Consider the following 12,036-nt stretch of genomic DNA (forward strand, 5'->3'; position numbering starts at 1 on the left):
CCAGTCATGGCAAAGTTGTGATAATGTATAATCCCATGTTCCGTTTTTGACGGCGACTGCTACATTAAAAGAAGAAGAAAAAAACCCGCTTCTTTAAATGCGCTCATAATTACGTGCAGCTCGGGATGAAGCAGTTTTTCAGCAGACACATGCGAGAACAAGTCGAAACGAATCTGTGATTTCACTCTTCCCATAGGCTACTATACATTTTCAATAAATGGGTTTACAATATTTTAGTCGAGCTTTAGTTGGTTTAGATACCCTACAACTGAACGTATGCAATATGCAAAGTAGCCTTTAGGCCTATTAACTTTGATTCGCTGTGCCGCATGGGCAATAGATACATATCGTAAATTAGACATATGAAGTATTACAATTATTGTTTAAAATAGTATACGTTTGAAAAGATATTGAAGGGAATCAGGGGAGCCAGTTCAGTAGCTATGTCTTTGGCTCGTATAGCCTAGCCTACTGCAGACACACAGGTGAAGAACGGTCTAGACTCTAGACCCTTACAAAAGAAACTGCATAACTTCACGTGTCAAACCACACATTTCTGAGTATCAAAACTGTAGTTTTATTGCCTATTTATACATTATATTTACATTTGCTGTGAAGGTCCTTTATGGGGAAAAACATTATATTTAGTCATTTCTGTTTTGGAATGACTGTATTAGGAGCACTGTTATGTCACATAATATACATTAAATATATATATATATATATATATATATATATATTTATTTATTTATTTTTATATATTTTTTTTTTTTAAATGGTTATATTTTGGCCCTCAGAGTTCAGCTAGTAAACCCCATGTTTTTGTGTGGCATAATAGCATATGTTCATAATCCAACGTTATCATGTGTTTCTCTATGGCAAGGCACGTTCATAATATGTTTTTGAGATCCTAGCAAACTCCTGTATGGTATCCAATTCAAGACTCATATTGCATCCACATTTGTTTGCCTTTACTTTGTTCATTGCAATACAGTATTTTTTTTTTTTATAGAGAATCGTCATGTGTGCACGTCATGTGTGCTCGTCATGTGTCGTGTGCTACCACGCAGATTGCCTCATTGTCATTTGGCAGTGCTGTAAGCATGTCTTTTGCCATGATTGTAAGTTAGTTATATTTTGCCACTTATGTGTACATAGTGAATATTTGTTAGTTGTAATATTCGCATCTCAAAAAAAAAAAAAAAAAAAAAAAAAAAAAAGGCCCCGGCAGTGGCGCAACTGGCTGGGGCACCTGCACCGTACGCTGGCGACCCGGGTTCGATTCCCGCCCCGTGGTCCTTTCCAGATCCCACCCCGACTCTCTCCCACTCACTTCCTGTCATTCTCTCTACTGTCCTGTCCAAATAAAGGCACAAAAAAGCCCAAAAAATAATCTTTAAAAAAAAAAAAAAAAAAAAAAAAAAAAACTTTTGGGGGGCTGGGGGGGATCTCGCCCGGGGAGTAATTCAGTCTAGAACCGCCACTGTTACCAGGTTTCACAAATGTAAAAATCGGACTAACCGAATAATTTGGCGGGCCAAAAAATATTGCTGGCGGAATGTTTCCGACCCATGGTAAGTCAGGTTTTTCAGCGCTCATTGAGCTCAATGCAAAAAACACCATGCCAATCTCTCGCTATGGTGAAGGGTATGGCTACAGTATGTTATGATGTGGGGCTATTTTATAGTAATTCCAGAGGCCAAGGGGACTTTATCAGGATGCATAATATCCTGGATCCACCAAATAGCTGACCTTTAAAAATAAAAACATATAAAAAAAAATCCTCCAGCTCCTATGGGAATTTAGCCTAACATAGGCCCTAGGGGTGAAATACTTATGTCCCCTGCATTTAAGGAAGAACATTTATTTAGGCTACTTCAATCACAGACACATTCTTCAATCACAAACAAAATGTGTGTCCTTGGGTTTGATTTTTACTCATTTTTGGGGTGGGGGGGAGTAGTTGCTAAACCATGTTTTGTGACAAAACTGTCGGTAGCCTATAGAGAGCTAATATTTGGGGACTACACCTGTAGGCCTACTTAGAAAGTGTGTGAACAACCTTGATTTTTTTCAGCCAAATCTGTCACAGTCGAATGGGAACATTTGTACGTTTGGCATGGAATTACCCAATTGATTGGTCGACTTTCAAAAATGTGTAGGCCTACGTTGTGTAGACTGTTTTAGCCTAATTATTGTAAATATCTGTATATTCTTTATTGTGCTACATTTACATTACATTCAATATGTTGTAGTGTAACGAGATGTAATTGCGTTAGGCTAATTTAATTGCAAAATAAATGTAACAGTAGGCTTACAGTTACTGGATAAAAACGTGCAATTCAATTGCAGGTGTGGATTCGGGTAATGTGGGACACTTGGTAATATGGGACACTTAAGGTTTGGGTGGTTTATTTTGAGCTTAAAGTAAATACAGTAATCAAAACCTTTAGTATTGGTCTACCATGGGTGTCTGTGACTGAAATAGCGTGACATCACGGGAGTGATGTCAAGAAAAGAGTCGTGGCCAATGTCTTTGAGATGCTCCCCACTGTAACTGCTCAACATGGTCAGTGACATAGGTATTTGGCACAATTAATGTTCAGGATTTTATTTTGGCAAAAATGAAGCAAAGTTCCTCATTGTTATTCATTTATGTTTGGGACCTGTTATAGAAGTAATTTATGTATTTATGTCTTTGAAATCTGTTTTAGTTAATTTTTTATTTGATATTACTCTGCTGTCCCACTTTATAAAATTTCTCTGTGGCAGCATGATTTGATAATCTGGGACAGTATTAAAATGGAAAATATCCATGAATTAAAAAAGACCAATATTTAAAAAATAAAATTTAAATAACTGCAGCCATAATACCATCTTGAAATTTCACAGTCTGAAAGCCCATTCCATACTCTTTCTGGAGATGTGTTCAATTTATTGGTATAGCTTGTCATACCTCTGTAATGGGGATACAATATCATCCAAATTGATTATTTTTCAGTTTTGTGTTACAATACTTCCAACAAAAAAGCAACATAGACACCTCTTCATTACTTTTTCAAAAACAGCTTAAACACTTCTGTAGAGAGACATAACCATTTGCCAAACATTTTGTTTATAAATTGTGTAATGGGGCACCCAATGTGGGGATGTGAAAAAAATATGCAATTTTTCTTCTGATTTCACAAGATTGAAACACAGTCAGTGTCAACACATACGGCCTACGAATGAATATGTGGAATCTATACGTAGCAACCATTATTCACAGAAAATTTGAAGTCTTTAGCTTTTTGAGATAATGACATCTGAACTTTGCTGCAGATTTAGATGAGGGCGCCAATGTGCCAAAAATCAGAAGGGGGGTACCATGTTCAAAAATGTTTTTCTCTGGATGTATTAGGTATACCAATCTAATATTTTGGCTAAGTTAGTTTAAATGGTTACTCTTTAGGTGGTAAAATTTTGAAGGAAATCTGAGATGGTCAAGCAGAAGGCATTTGTTGAATTGAGGTGGAATGACCCCACAGTCAGGTCCGTCTCTGGAGGGTAATAAAGAATGGAATGAGCCTAATACTGTAATATGCTTGCCTGGCACACAATCTACAATTAATGCTATGGTGGTGTCTCTGAAAGAAACTCAACTTGCAAACAGGATTTAGTTTTAGTTTTGTAACTTTCTCTTATTTTGTAGGCCTAGGCTATCCATAGTTTATAGTAAAATGACATCCCAATGAGTTCACACCTCAGTCCAGAAGATGGCGGTATTGCCAATAAAAGTCACAGAAGAAGAAGAAGAATGCACGAAGTGGTGTTCATCTGAAGTAGGAAGAAGACAGAAACCGAACCAGGAAGCTGCCACATCATAACTCACGCATCATCACATAGAACCATGAAATAGTCATGCAAACATTTGCGACTATCTGTCCGAACAGCTGCGTAACGTTTGCCTGAACAGCCAGGTGGTAAGATTGATTCTATCAACAAATGTATTCATGGTTTCATTCATTTTTGTAACCCAAATAGACTAGTAGTAGGCTACTGTAGACTAGTCCAAACTCCACATAGTTTTGTTATGGGAACTGTTATGTAGCTTTGTTATTGTCAGCTGGAGTATAGCTAAATTAATTAGGCTATTGATTGTTTTGCGTTTCGTCTCTGAGGGGCGTTTATGTATTGTTGGAATCCGCAAAGCAGGGTATGCTACACTGTTTCGGTAAAGTTAGGTCAGGCTACAGATATTCCGCAGACATTTGACATTTTCAAACATTTTCACTTCGTATCAATGTCTATGAAACACACACACACACACACACACACACACACACACACACACACACACACACACACACACACACACACACACACACACACACACACACACACGTCAGGCTACATGTTTTATGTGCGCTTCTTGGTCTTTGTGAAAGAAACAAGGAGACAAGACAAGTGTCAGATTTTGAGGTGGGGTGAAAAGTTGAGATTTAGGTTGATAACTAGGGTAATGTAGCCTACTGTAGGCCTGCTGTGTAGGCTATTTGACTGTGTCAGAGATATTGGATTTGCGGTGGAAAAACGATTTAGGCCTAGATCTATTCTGATTAGCCTATTGAAAACATATTCTGATTATTGAAAATGTCCATCTTGGGGACAGAAAATGTCCATCTTGAGGACAGAAACAAAAAAAAAACAGTTTTGTAAAGTATGGCAGGACATTTATGATTCCTTATAAAGCAATGGGTAGAGGAGATGGAATAGGACAGATATGGATGAAGATGGATGTGTGAGTGTGTGAGTGTGTGAGTGTGTGAGTGTGTGGGTGTGTGGGTGTGTGTGTGTGTGTAAAAGTGTGTGTAAAAGGTGTGGACGTACTGTATTATATTGTCTGTATGTATTGGTGTATGAGTGTTGGTGTGTCTAATATAAATAAGTGGCACTGGTAAGCTACATGTATGAACATGAATTATGTTGATTTAAAAAACTGTACTGGTGTGCAAAAGAAAATCCCAAATAAATATAATTATAAAAAAAAAAAGAAAATGTCCATCTTGGTAACAGCTCTCATTGGCTATATTAGACCAATAAAGGAATTTCAAACACGTTTTTGCACATGCAAATTGGGTTTGTCACCAGAAATTCACTGGAAATGTTCTGGTAGGCTATTGCAAATCTGCAGCAAACATTTAATTTTTTTAAAATCTTCTCTGGACATCATCGGGTTAAAAAGTAGCCAAAACTAACATAAATCTCACTTTTTCTTCTCTTTCCCCCAAGCTATGGCTCAATTTGAGGCAGCATCCCAGAAGTCAGCCCAGTACCCTAAACCTGCAGGATTCATCCTTCAGTATGGCACCGCCGGGTTCCGCACCAACGCCAAGCAACTTCCCCATGTGATGTTCCGCATGGGCTTGCTGGCCGTTCTTCGATCCCTTAGAACCCGGGCCACCATAGGAGTGATGGTTACGGCCTCACACAACCCAGAGGTACAGTACAGGTCCTCCAGCTCGTTTGTGTTGTTCAGCGCCTATTCAACCATTCTCTAGTTGTCTAGTTCTAACAGGAAGACGGCCAGGGCATACCGTGTGTTGAAGGAGAGGTACTGTAGATCCTGTCTGTGCACTGACTCTATTGTATCTACTCTATTCACTTGTACAAGCGACTCACAGTTGGCTTCAGACAGAGCTTCACCTCATCCCCAGTTGAACAGTCAATACCATATTCATTCATTCATTCATTCATTCATTGCAAAGGGTTGGGCAGGGGCAGAGAGAATCCTGCAGTATACTATGTAGTAGTTTGGGGAACGATATTAAAATATGCACTGGTACAAAGGTTCCTTGGAAGACGTGAGGCAGTTAAATCCAGGTGAGGCGTCTTTCACTTCCTCTACCAACAGCTGTAGGCTACTGGAGGAAATGCTGAAACAGTGTGTGTTGAAAGCTGTAGTCTTTTTTTCCTTTTTCCTAGTTACAGTCTCCTATTACATGGGGAGTATGAGCATTCACAATCCCACAATCAGTTGTTTTAACCTCTTACTGTAAGATCGCTATTCTCAGACTCAAGCCATTAAGAAAATCTGATCTGAATCTGATCTTTTTTTTTTATCTCAGCTCTGATAAAGGTCAGATTTACTCTAGCGTGCTCAGCAAATTAAAATTCACAGCCTTATTTCCTGGTTGTCATAATAACGACCATAGACATTGGAATGTGACCACACCTGTTGTTGTTCATTGACATTCACTCCTTGCCCAAAGCAGCATTGAGTTCTCGAAGAAATCCATTTATATTTTCTTTTTTTTAAAGCAGTTATAAGATAATTTAGGATTTTTTTCTTGTGTGGTTACAATGGCATTTTCATAACTGATCCTGATTAATTAAAGTGGAAGATACATTATCTAGCCTGGTGTTGTCTTTTACTATGTCGATAGATCAGAGGAGATTGGTTGTTGTAGGTAAGTTTTTGGTCATGAATAATAATTTATCATGTATGAGTGAACTCCGATTCAACACAAAGCATCAGGTGTCAAACTCCCAAGACTGTGGTTGTATTAGGTGTGTGTGTGTGTGTGTGTGTGTGTGTGTGTGTGTGTGTGTGTGTGTGTGTGTGTGTGTGTGTGTGTGTGTGTGTGTGTGTGTGTGTGTGTGTGTGTGTGTGTGTGTGTGTGTGTGTGTGTGTGTGTGTGTGTGTGTGTGTGTGTGTGTGTGTGTGTCTGAGTGTGTCTGAGTGTGTCTCTGTCTGTGCCTGTATTCATACATACTTGTTTGTGTGTGACTGTGTGTGTATGTTTGTGTACGTATGTACTGTATGTGTGCGTGTGTGCACGTGTGTGTTGCAGGAGGATAACGGGGTGAAGCTGATTGACCCCATGGGGGAGATGCTAGAGATGGCATGGGAAGCCTACGCTACACAGCTGGCCAATGCTGAGCAGGACGGCCTGGTGACCGCACTCAGAGACATCATCGAGAGAGAGGCCATCAACATGGACCACAGTGCCAGCGTGTTCGTGGGCAGAGACACCAGGTACTCAGACATACCTGTACCTGTACAGTCCCCTAGCCTGGCTAGCGCCTACCACTTCTCAAATGAGACGTGGTCTGGCAACCAGACGATCATTTTCTCGTATTTGAAAAAATGCCCAGATCCGTTCATTGCGCGCCACGGATGTCTATCAAATTCGTCTGTGCATAGCTCATCATGGTCTTGCCTTCTCCCCTGTTCTGTGATTGGTCCCCTATCTCAGTCAAAAATGAGGGCGGTAGTTTCCAGACTGCCTTAGCAGCGTGAATGAAATCACTGGGTAAGGCAGGATGGGAACACCCAGGCTAACAGTCCCCTCCATAAGTATTGGAACACATCCTAAAGTTTACTATATAAAATCAACTTTTGGAAATTGATCTTAATGCCTTGATTAAGAAAAAAATAGGAAATATCCAACCTTTTAAGGACATCAATTTTCTTTGTGAATGAATAATGTATTGTAAATAAATGTTTTCCTTAAAAAACAGTATATAGTCAACTTTAGCATGTGTTCCAATACTTATGAACACACACACACACACACACACACACACATACTGTGCAACACATCACCTATTATTGCAGTACACACACTCTTCAACCCCTTTCACTGTAAGCAGCACAGCCAACAAAACATTCTGACAGCTCGACATATCACATGGGAATTCAGCTCCATTCTAAAGTTAGTCGGGCCCGACTGAATCTGGGCCAAACTTGCATAGTGTCTGTTTGGCTTTAGTTGGCTTTGGCTTTAGCAGACATAGAGACATTACATCAGCTAGGAGTACACAAGTTATGGCTAACCTGATTGGCTGAACATCTTCCATCTTCCCAGGCCCAGTAGTCAGAGTCTGTCACAGGCTGTCCAAGATGGAGTGTCTGCCCTCGGTGGACACTGTCAAGGTTAGTTTGACCACTCTCATACTAACCACTAAGACGCAGTTGAACTAATTGGGTTTTTTTTTTACACTGGTTGATTGGTTGGTTGTTTGATTGATTGATTGCTCTATCCTCCAATCAGATTTTGGCCTGGTGATCACACCTCAGCTGCACTACCTTGTGTGCTGTCAGAACACCCAGGGTCGCTATGGTGACATCAGTGTGGAGGGCTACTACAAGAAACTCTCCGAGGCGTTCATCAAGATCACCAAGAATGTGAGAGTCTGACGATTATGGCTGTTGTTATTACCATGAGTGGTTCCAGCATTTCATTAAAGGGGAACTATGCAGGTTTTTTTTAGCTTAATTGACCTTAACTGAACAGCTTCGGAGTCATTGGAATGGTTGTATGTCTTTTTTTCGGGTTGAATAGTGGCCATTTTGCTTCCACCTAGCGTCTGTGAGCAGAAAAACTACCCTTGCAACTTAGGGCCGGCGGGCCGGTGCACTGACGGACAGAAAGTCTCGCAGCCTCATGAAAAGGCAGACTGACTGATTGAGGAGTGTTGTAAAATATATACGCTAAAGCTGTAGGGGAAGCTCTGCAGAGAAACCTGCAAGCGTAAAATGAGAAAACAGCGAAGAAATCGGCAAACCTGCATAGTTCTCTTTTTTTTTCTTTTTTTTTTCGGCGTTCTATGCCTTTCTTGATAGTGGAGAGCGACAGGAAGCAAATGGGCGAGAAAGTGGGGATGGGATCCGGAAAGGACCACGGGGCGGGGAATCGAACCCGGGTCACCGTGCCGTGCAGGTGCCCCAGCCAGTTGCGCCACAGTTGGGGCTCTACATACCGTAGTTCTCTTTAGCACATGTAGAACAAAAGTGTTTCAATCTGCTTTAGTAAGTTTTGTTCTGTGTGTGAAACTGACCCTGTCCTGACCCTGTCCTGACCCTGTCCTGACCCTGTCCTGACCCTGTCCTGACCCTGTCCTGACCCAGGCTCCGCCGCGGCAGCCGCTGCGGGTGGACGGCGCTAACGGGATCGGCGCGCTGCAGCTGAAGGCCATGGAGCCGCACCTGCAGGGTCAGCTGACCGTCCTGCTCACCAACGACGGCTCGACGGGGAAGCTGAACCACCTCTGCGGCGCCGATTATGTCAAAGTCCAACAGGGCGCACCACAAGGTGTGGACACACACACACACGGGGGAGGGGGGGGGGGGGACTCTAGAGGCGTAGCTTCAGCCAGTTAGCTTCAGCCAGTTAGCATCAGCTAGTTAGCATCGGACCTTTTGCTGCCTGTTTGTTTCCCAAAGGTCTGTTTAGTCAAGTGCCTGTGTGGCAGATCAGGGTGCCATGTTGGTTACTGTGTTCGCTGGGCATGTGATGTTTACTGGTCAAGGAGTTGGCTCTATAGTTTTCGATGGCCACAAGCAAGCATTGGGAAATAGAAAAAAAAATATGTGCACACTGTTTTCTATGCTCCAAAGGTGATTTAATAGGCACAATGTTTCAACCGCTCAGGTCTTCAGAATGTACCGGTGTCTGAAACGTCGTACCTACAGTATTAATTGACCTTAGGAGCATAGAAAACAGCACGTCAATATGTTTTCCTTTCAGTCTGTATCCAGTACCTCTTATAGGCTTACAGTATATGTAGATGATCGTTCATTCCCACACCACACAAAAGCAAGCATCAACATGAGTCTCTGGGTTGGGATCTCATAGATGAACATGAGTCTCTGGGTTAGAATCTCGTAGATTAACATGAGTTTCTGGGTTGGGATCTCATAGATTAACATGAGTCTCTGGGTTGGGATCTCATAGATTAACATGAGTCTGGGTTGGGATCTCATAGATTAACATGAGTCTCTGGGTTGGGATCTCATAGATTTCATTCCATTCCCCTGTTCTCTGGTTTCCCCTCTCTCTTACTCTCTCTCCTCCACCCTCTCCCCTCTCTACCTGTCCTCAGGTATGGAGATGGGGCTTGGTGAGCGCTGCTGCTCCTTCGACGGCGATGGCGACAGGATCGTTTATTACTACAAGGATGATAAAGGTTGTTTTCACCTGCTGGACGGAGACAAGATAGCCACACTTATCAGCACCTTTATCAAAGAGCTGCTCACCAAGGTAAACATATACACCCTCACAGACGTGTGTATGCACACACACACACACACACACACACATACACACCCACACACACACACACACACACACACACACACACACACAAACACACACACACACACACTTTAACCTCTGCAACCTCTGTAACAGTTTCCTCCTGCTCAGAAACCTAAGAATCACACAAGCATAAACAGACACATTCATACACACAGAAGAACAGGGCTGGGTTATGTGGCTTCAAATGAATATGTCAAATTTCCCAAATGTACTGAATATGTCAAATTTCCCAAATGTACTGAATATGTCAAATTTCCCAAATGTTCCCTCGTACTGAGAAGTTTAGGAATGCCACTTCAGTAAACTGCAGTAGGAATTTAACAAGATGAAGGGGATCTGTGGCAAACCAACACCTATTTGATCAGTTGATCTGTTAAAAGATTATCTGTTTAAATTACACTAGTGTCCAAAATGATTACTGTAATTTCCCAACTAGTAGCTGCGGCTTATACCTTGATTTTGAAAACTTGATACCTTGATCATAAACTTTCATCAGCTATGAGGTTAATAGACGGGGGCAGTTAATATGGTATTAATGTGGTTTTGTTTCTTTTCCTTGCGTAAAACACTGTCCTGCGGCTTACACACTGTCCTGCGGCTTCTATTCACTCATACCCCCCCTGCCCATGAGGTCCTAAAGCCCCCTCGGCTGTGTGTGTTTGCAGGCAGGACTGGACCTGCAGCTGGGTGTGATCCAGACGGCGTACGCTAACGGAAGCTCCACACACTACCTCGAGGACAGCATGAAGGTACACGGACACACACACACAGACACACACACAGACACATGCAGACACTAACACACATATGCAGACTTTAACCCACAAATGACCAGACACTAATATTATATTATAATAATATTATATATATATACATATATGTGTATATATATATATATATATATATATATATATATATATATAATATTTAACAACTGGCATTGGGTATAAAACATTGAGTACTTGCATACCAGAATTGATGCTCACATACAGTATGTCTGTTAATGCATTTGGTAGAGAGGGGCATTTTGGACAGATGTGAGTATATAAGTATAAATACAAGTATGTGAGTAAGTATACTATACAGTATAAGTGATGCAGGACGAGGGTGTGATGGGCAGTAATACTGACCTATGATCCCCAGTTATGACCGTGCTGATTCAGCACATTCTGGAGCTGTTTTACAGCTTACTGGTAATGATAAAACGCCTGTGCACCCTTTTTATGACATTAATTACTTTGTTCGATTATGTGCTGTGTGCTGAGTATGTGAATATGTGCATATGGCATATGCGTATTGAGTATGTGTGTGGGTGGTTTTTAAAAGTGTGTGTGTGTGTGTGTGTGTACACACTGTGACCTTTGACTCAGGTGACTGTGCGCTGTGTGAAGACGGGAGTGAAGCACCTGCACCATGCGGCGCTGGAGTTTGCTGTGGGCGTGTACTTCGAGGCCAATGGTCACGGCACGGTGAGCATCTCTCTTTTAGCACTGACGATAAACAGAACAGAACAGAACAGAACAGTTCTAGAGTTCTCTTTTAGTACTGACTATAAACAGTACAGAACAGAACAGAACAGTTCTAGAGTTCTCTTTTAGTACTGACTATAAACAGTACAGAACAGAACAGAACAGTTCTAGAGTTCTCTTTTAGTACTGACTATAAACAGAACAGAACAGAACAGAACAGTCCTAGAGTTCTCTTTTAGTACTGACTATAAACAGTACAGAACAGAATAGAACAGTTCTAGAGTTTTCTTTTAGAACTGATTATAAACAGAACAGAACAGAACAGTTCTAGAGTTCTCTTTTAGAACTGATTATCAACATGATGGTGTGCAGATTCTTAACGCATGCCCATTAAACTACTACATTCACTTCACACAGACTCTCAAGCCACTCTTCAGTTTTATTTTTTTTTCAGTGTTCTTTCAGTGAATATGATTGGTTGCAGA

At 41.3% G+C, this 12,036-nt stretch overlaps 1 protein-coding gene across 2 annotated transcripts in view; it reads left to right on the forward strand.

The window, feature by feature from the left end:
• The first annotated feature begins 3,841 nt into the window (after positions 1 to 3,841).
• pgm3 (phosphoglucomutase 3) overlaps positions 3,842 to 12,036 on the forward strand; it is a 12,188-nt gene continuing 3,993 nt past the window's right edge. Inside the window, exons 1-9 of one of the 2 annotated variants that reach the window (XM_062550984.1) lie at positions 3,842 to 3,959; positions 5,272 to 5,480; positions 6,834 to 7,018; positions 7,851 to 7,918; positions 8,037 to 8,170; positions 8,894 to 9,077; positions 9,868 to 10,025; positions 10,748 to 10,831; positions 11,453 to 11,551. In XM_062550984.1, the coding sequence (XP_062406968.1) occupies positions 5,274 to 5,480; positions 6,834 to 7,018; positions 7,851 to 7,918; positions 8,037 to 8,170; positions 8,894 to 9,077; positions 9,868 to 10,025; positions 10,748 to 10,831; positions 11,453 to 11,551 (1,119 nt within the window). In that variant the 5' untranslated portion in view covers positions 3,842 to 3,959; positions 5,272 to 5,273. Of the gene's footprint in view, positions 3,963 to 5,271; positions 5,481 to 6,833; positions 7,019 to 7,850; positions 7,919 to 8,036; positions 8,171 to 8,893; positions 9,078 to 9,867; positions 10,026 to 10,747; positions 10,832 to 11,452; positions 11,552 to 12,036 lie in introns of both variants that reach the window. The other variant, XM_062550983.1, reaches the window with a different exon arrangement.

Source organism: Sardina pilchardus, chromosome 12, assembly GCF_963854185.1.
Source record: "Sardina pilchardus chromosome 12, fSarPil1.1, whole genome shotgun sequence".
Lineage (NCBI taxonomy): Eukaryota > Metazoa > Chordata > Actinopteri > Clupeiformes > Clupeidae > Sardina > Sardina pilchardus.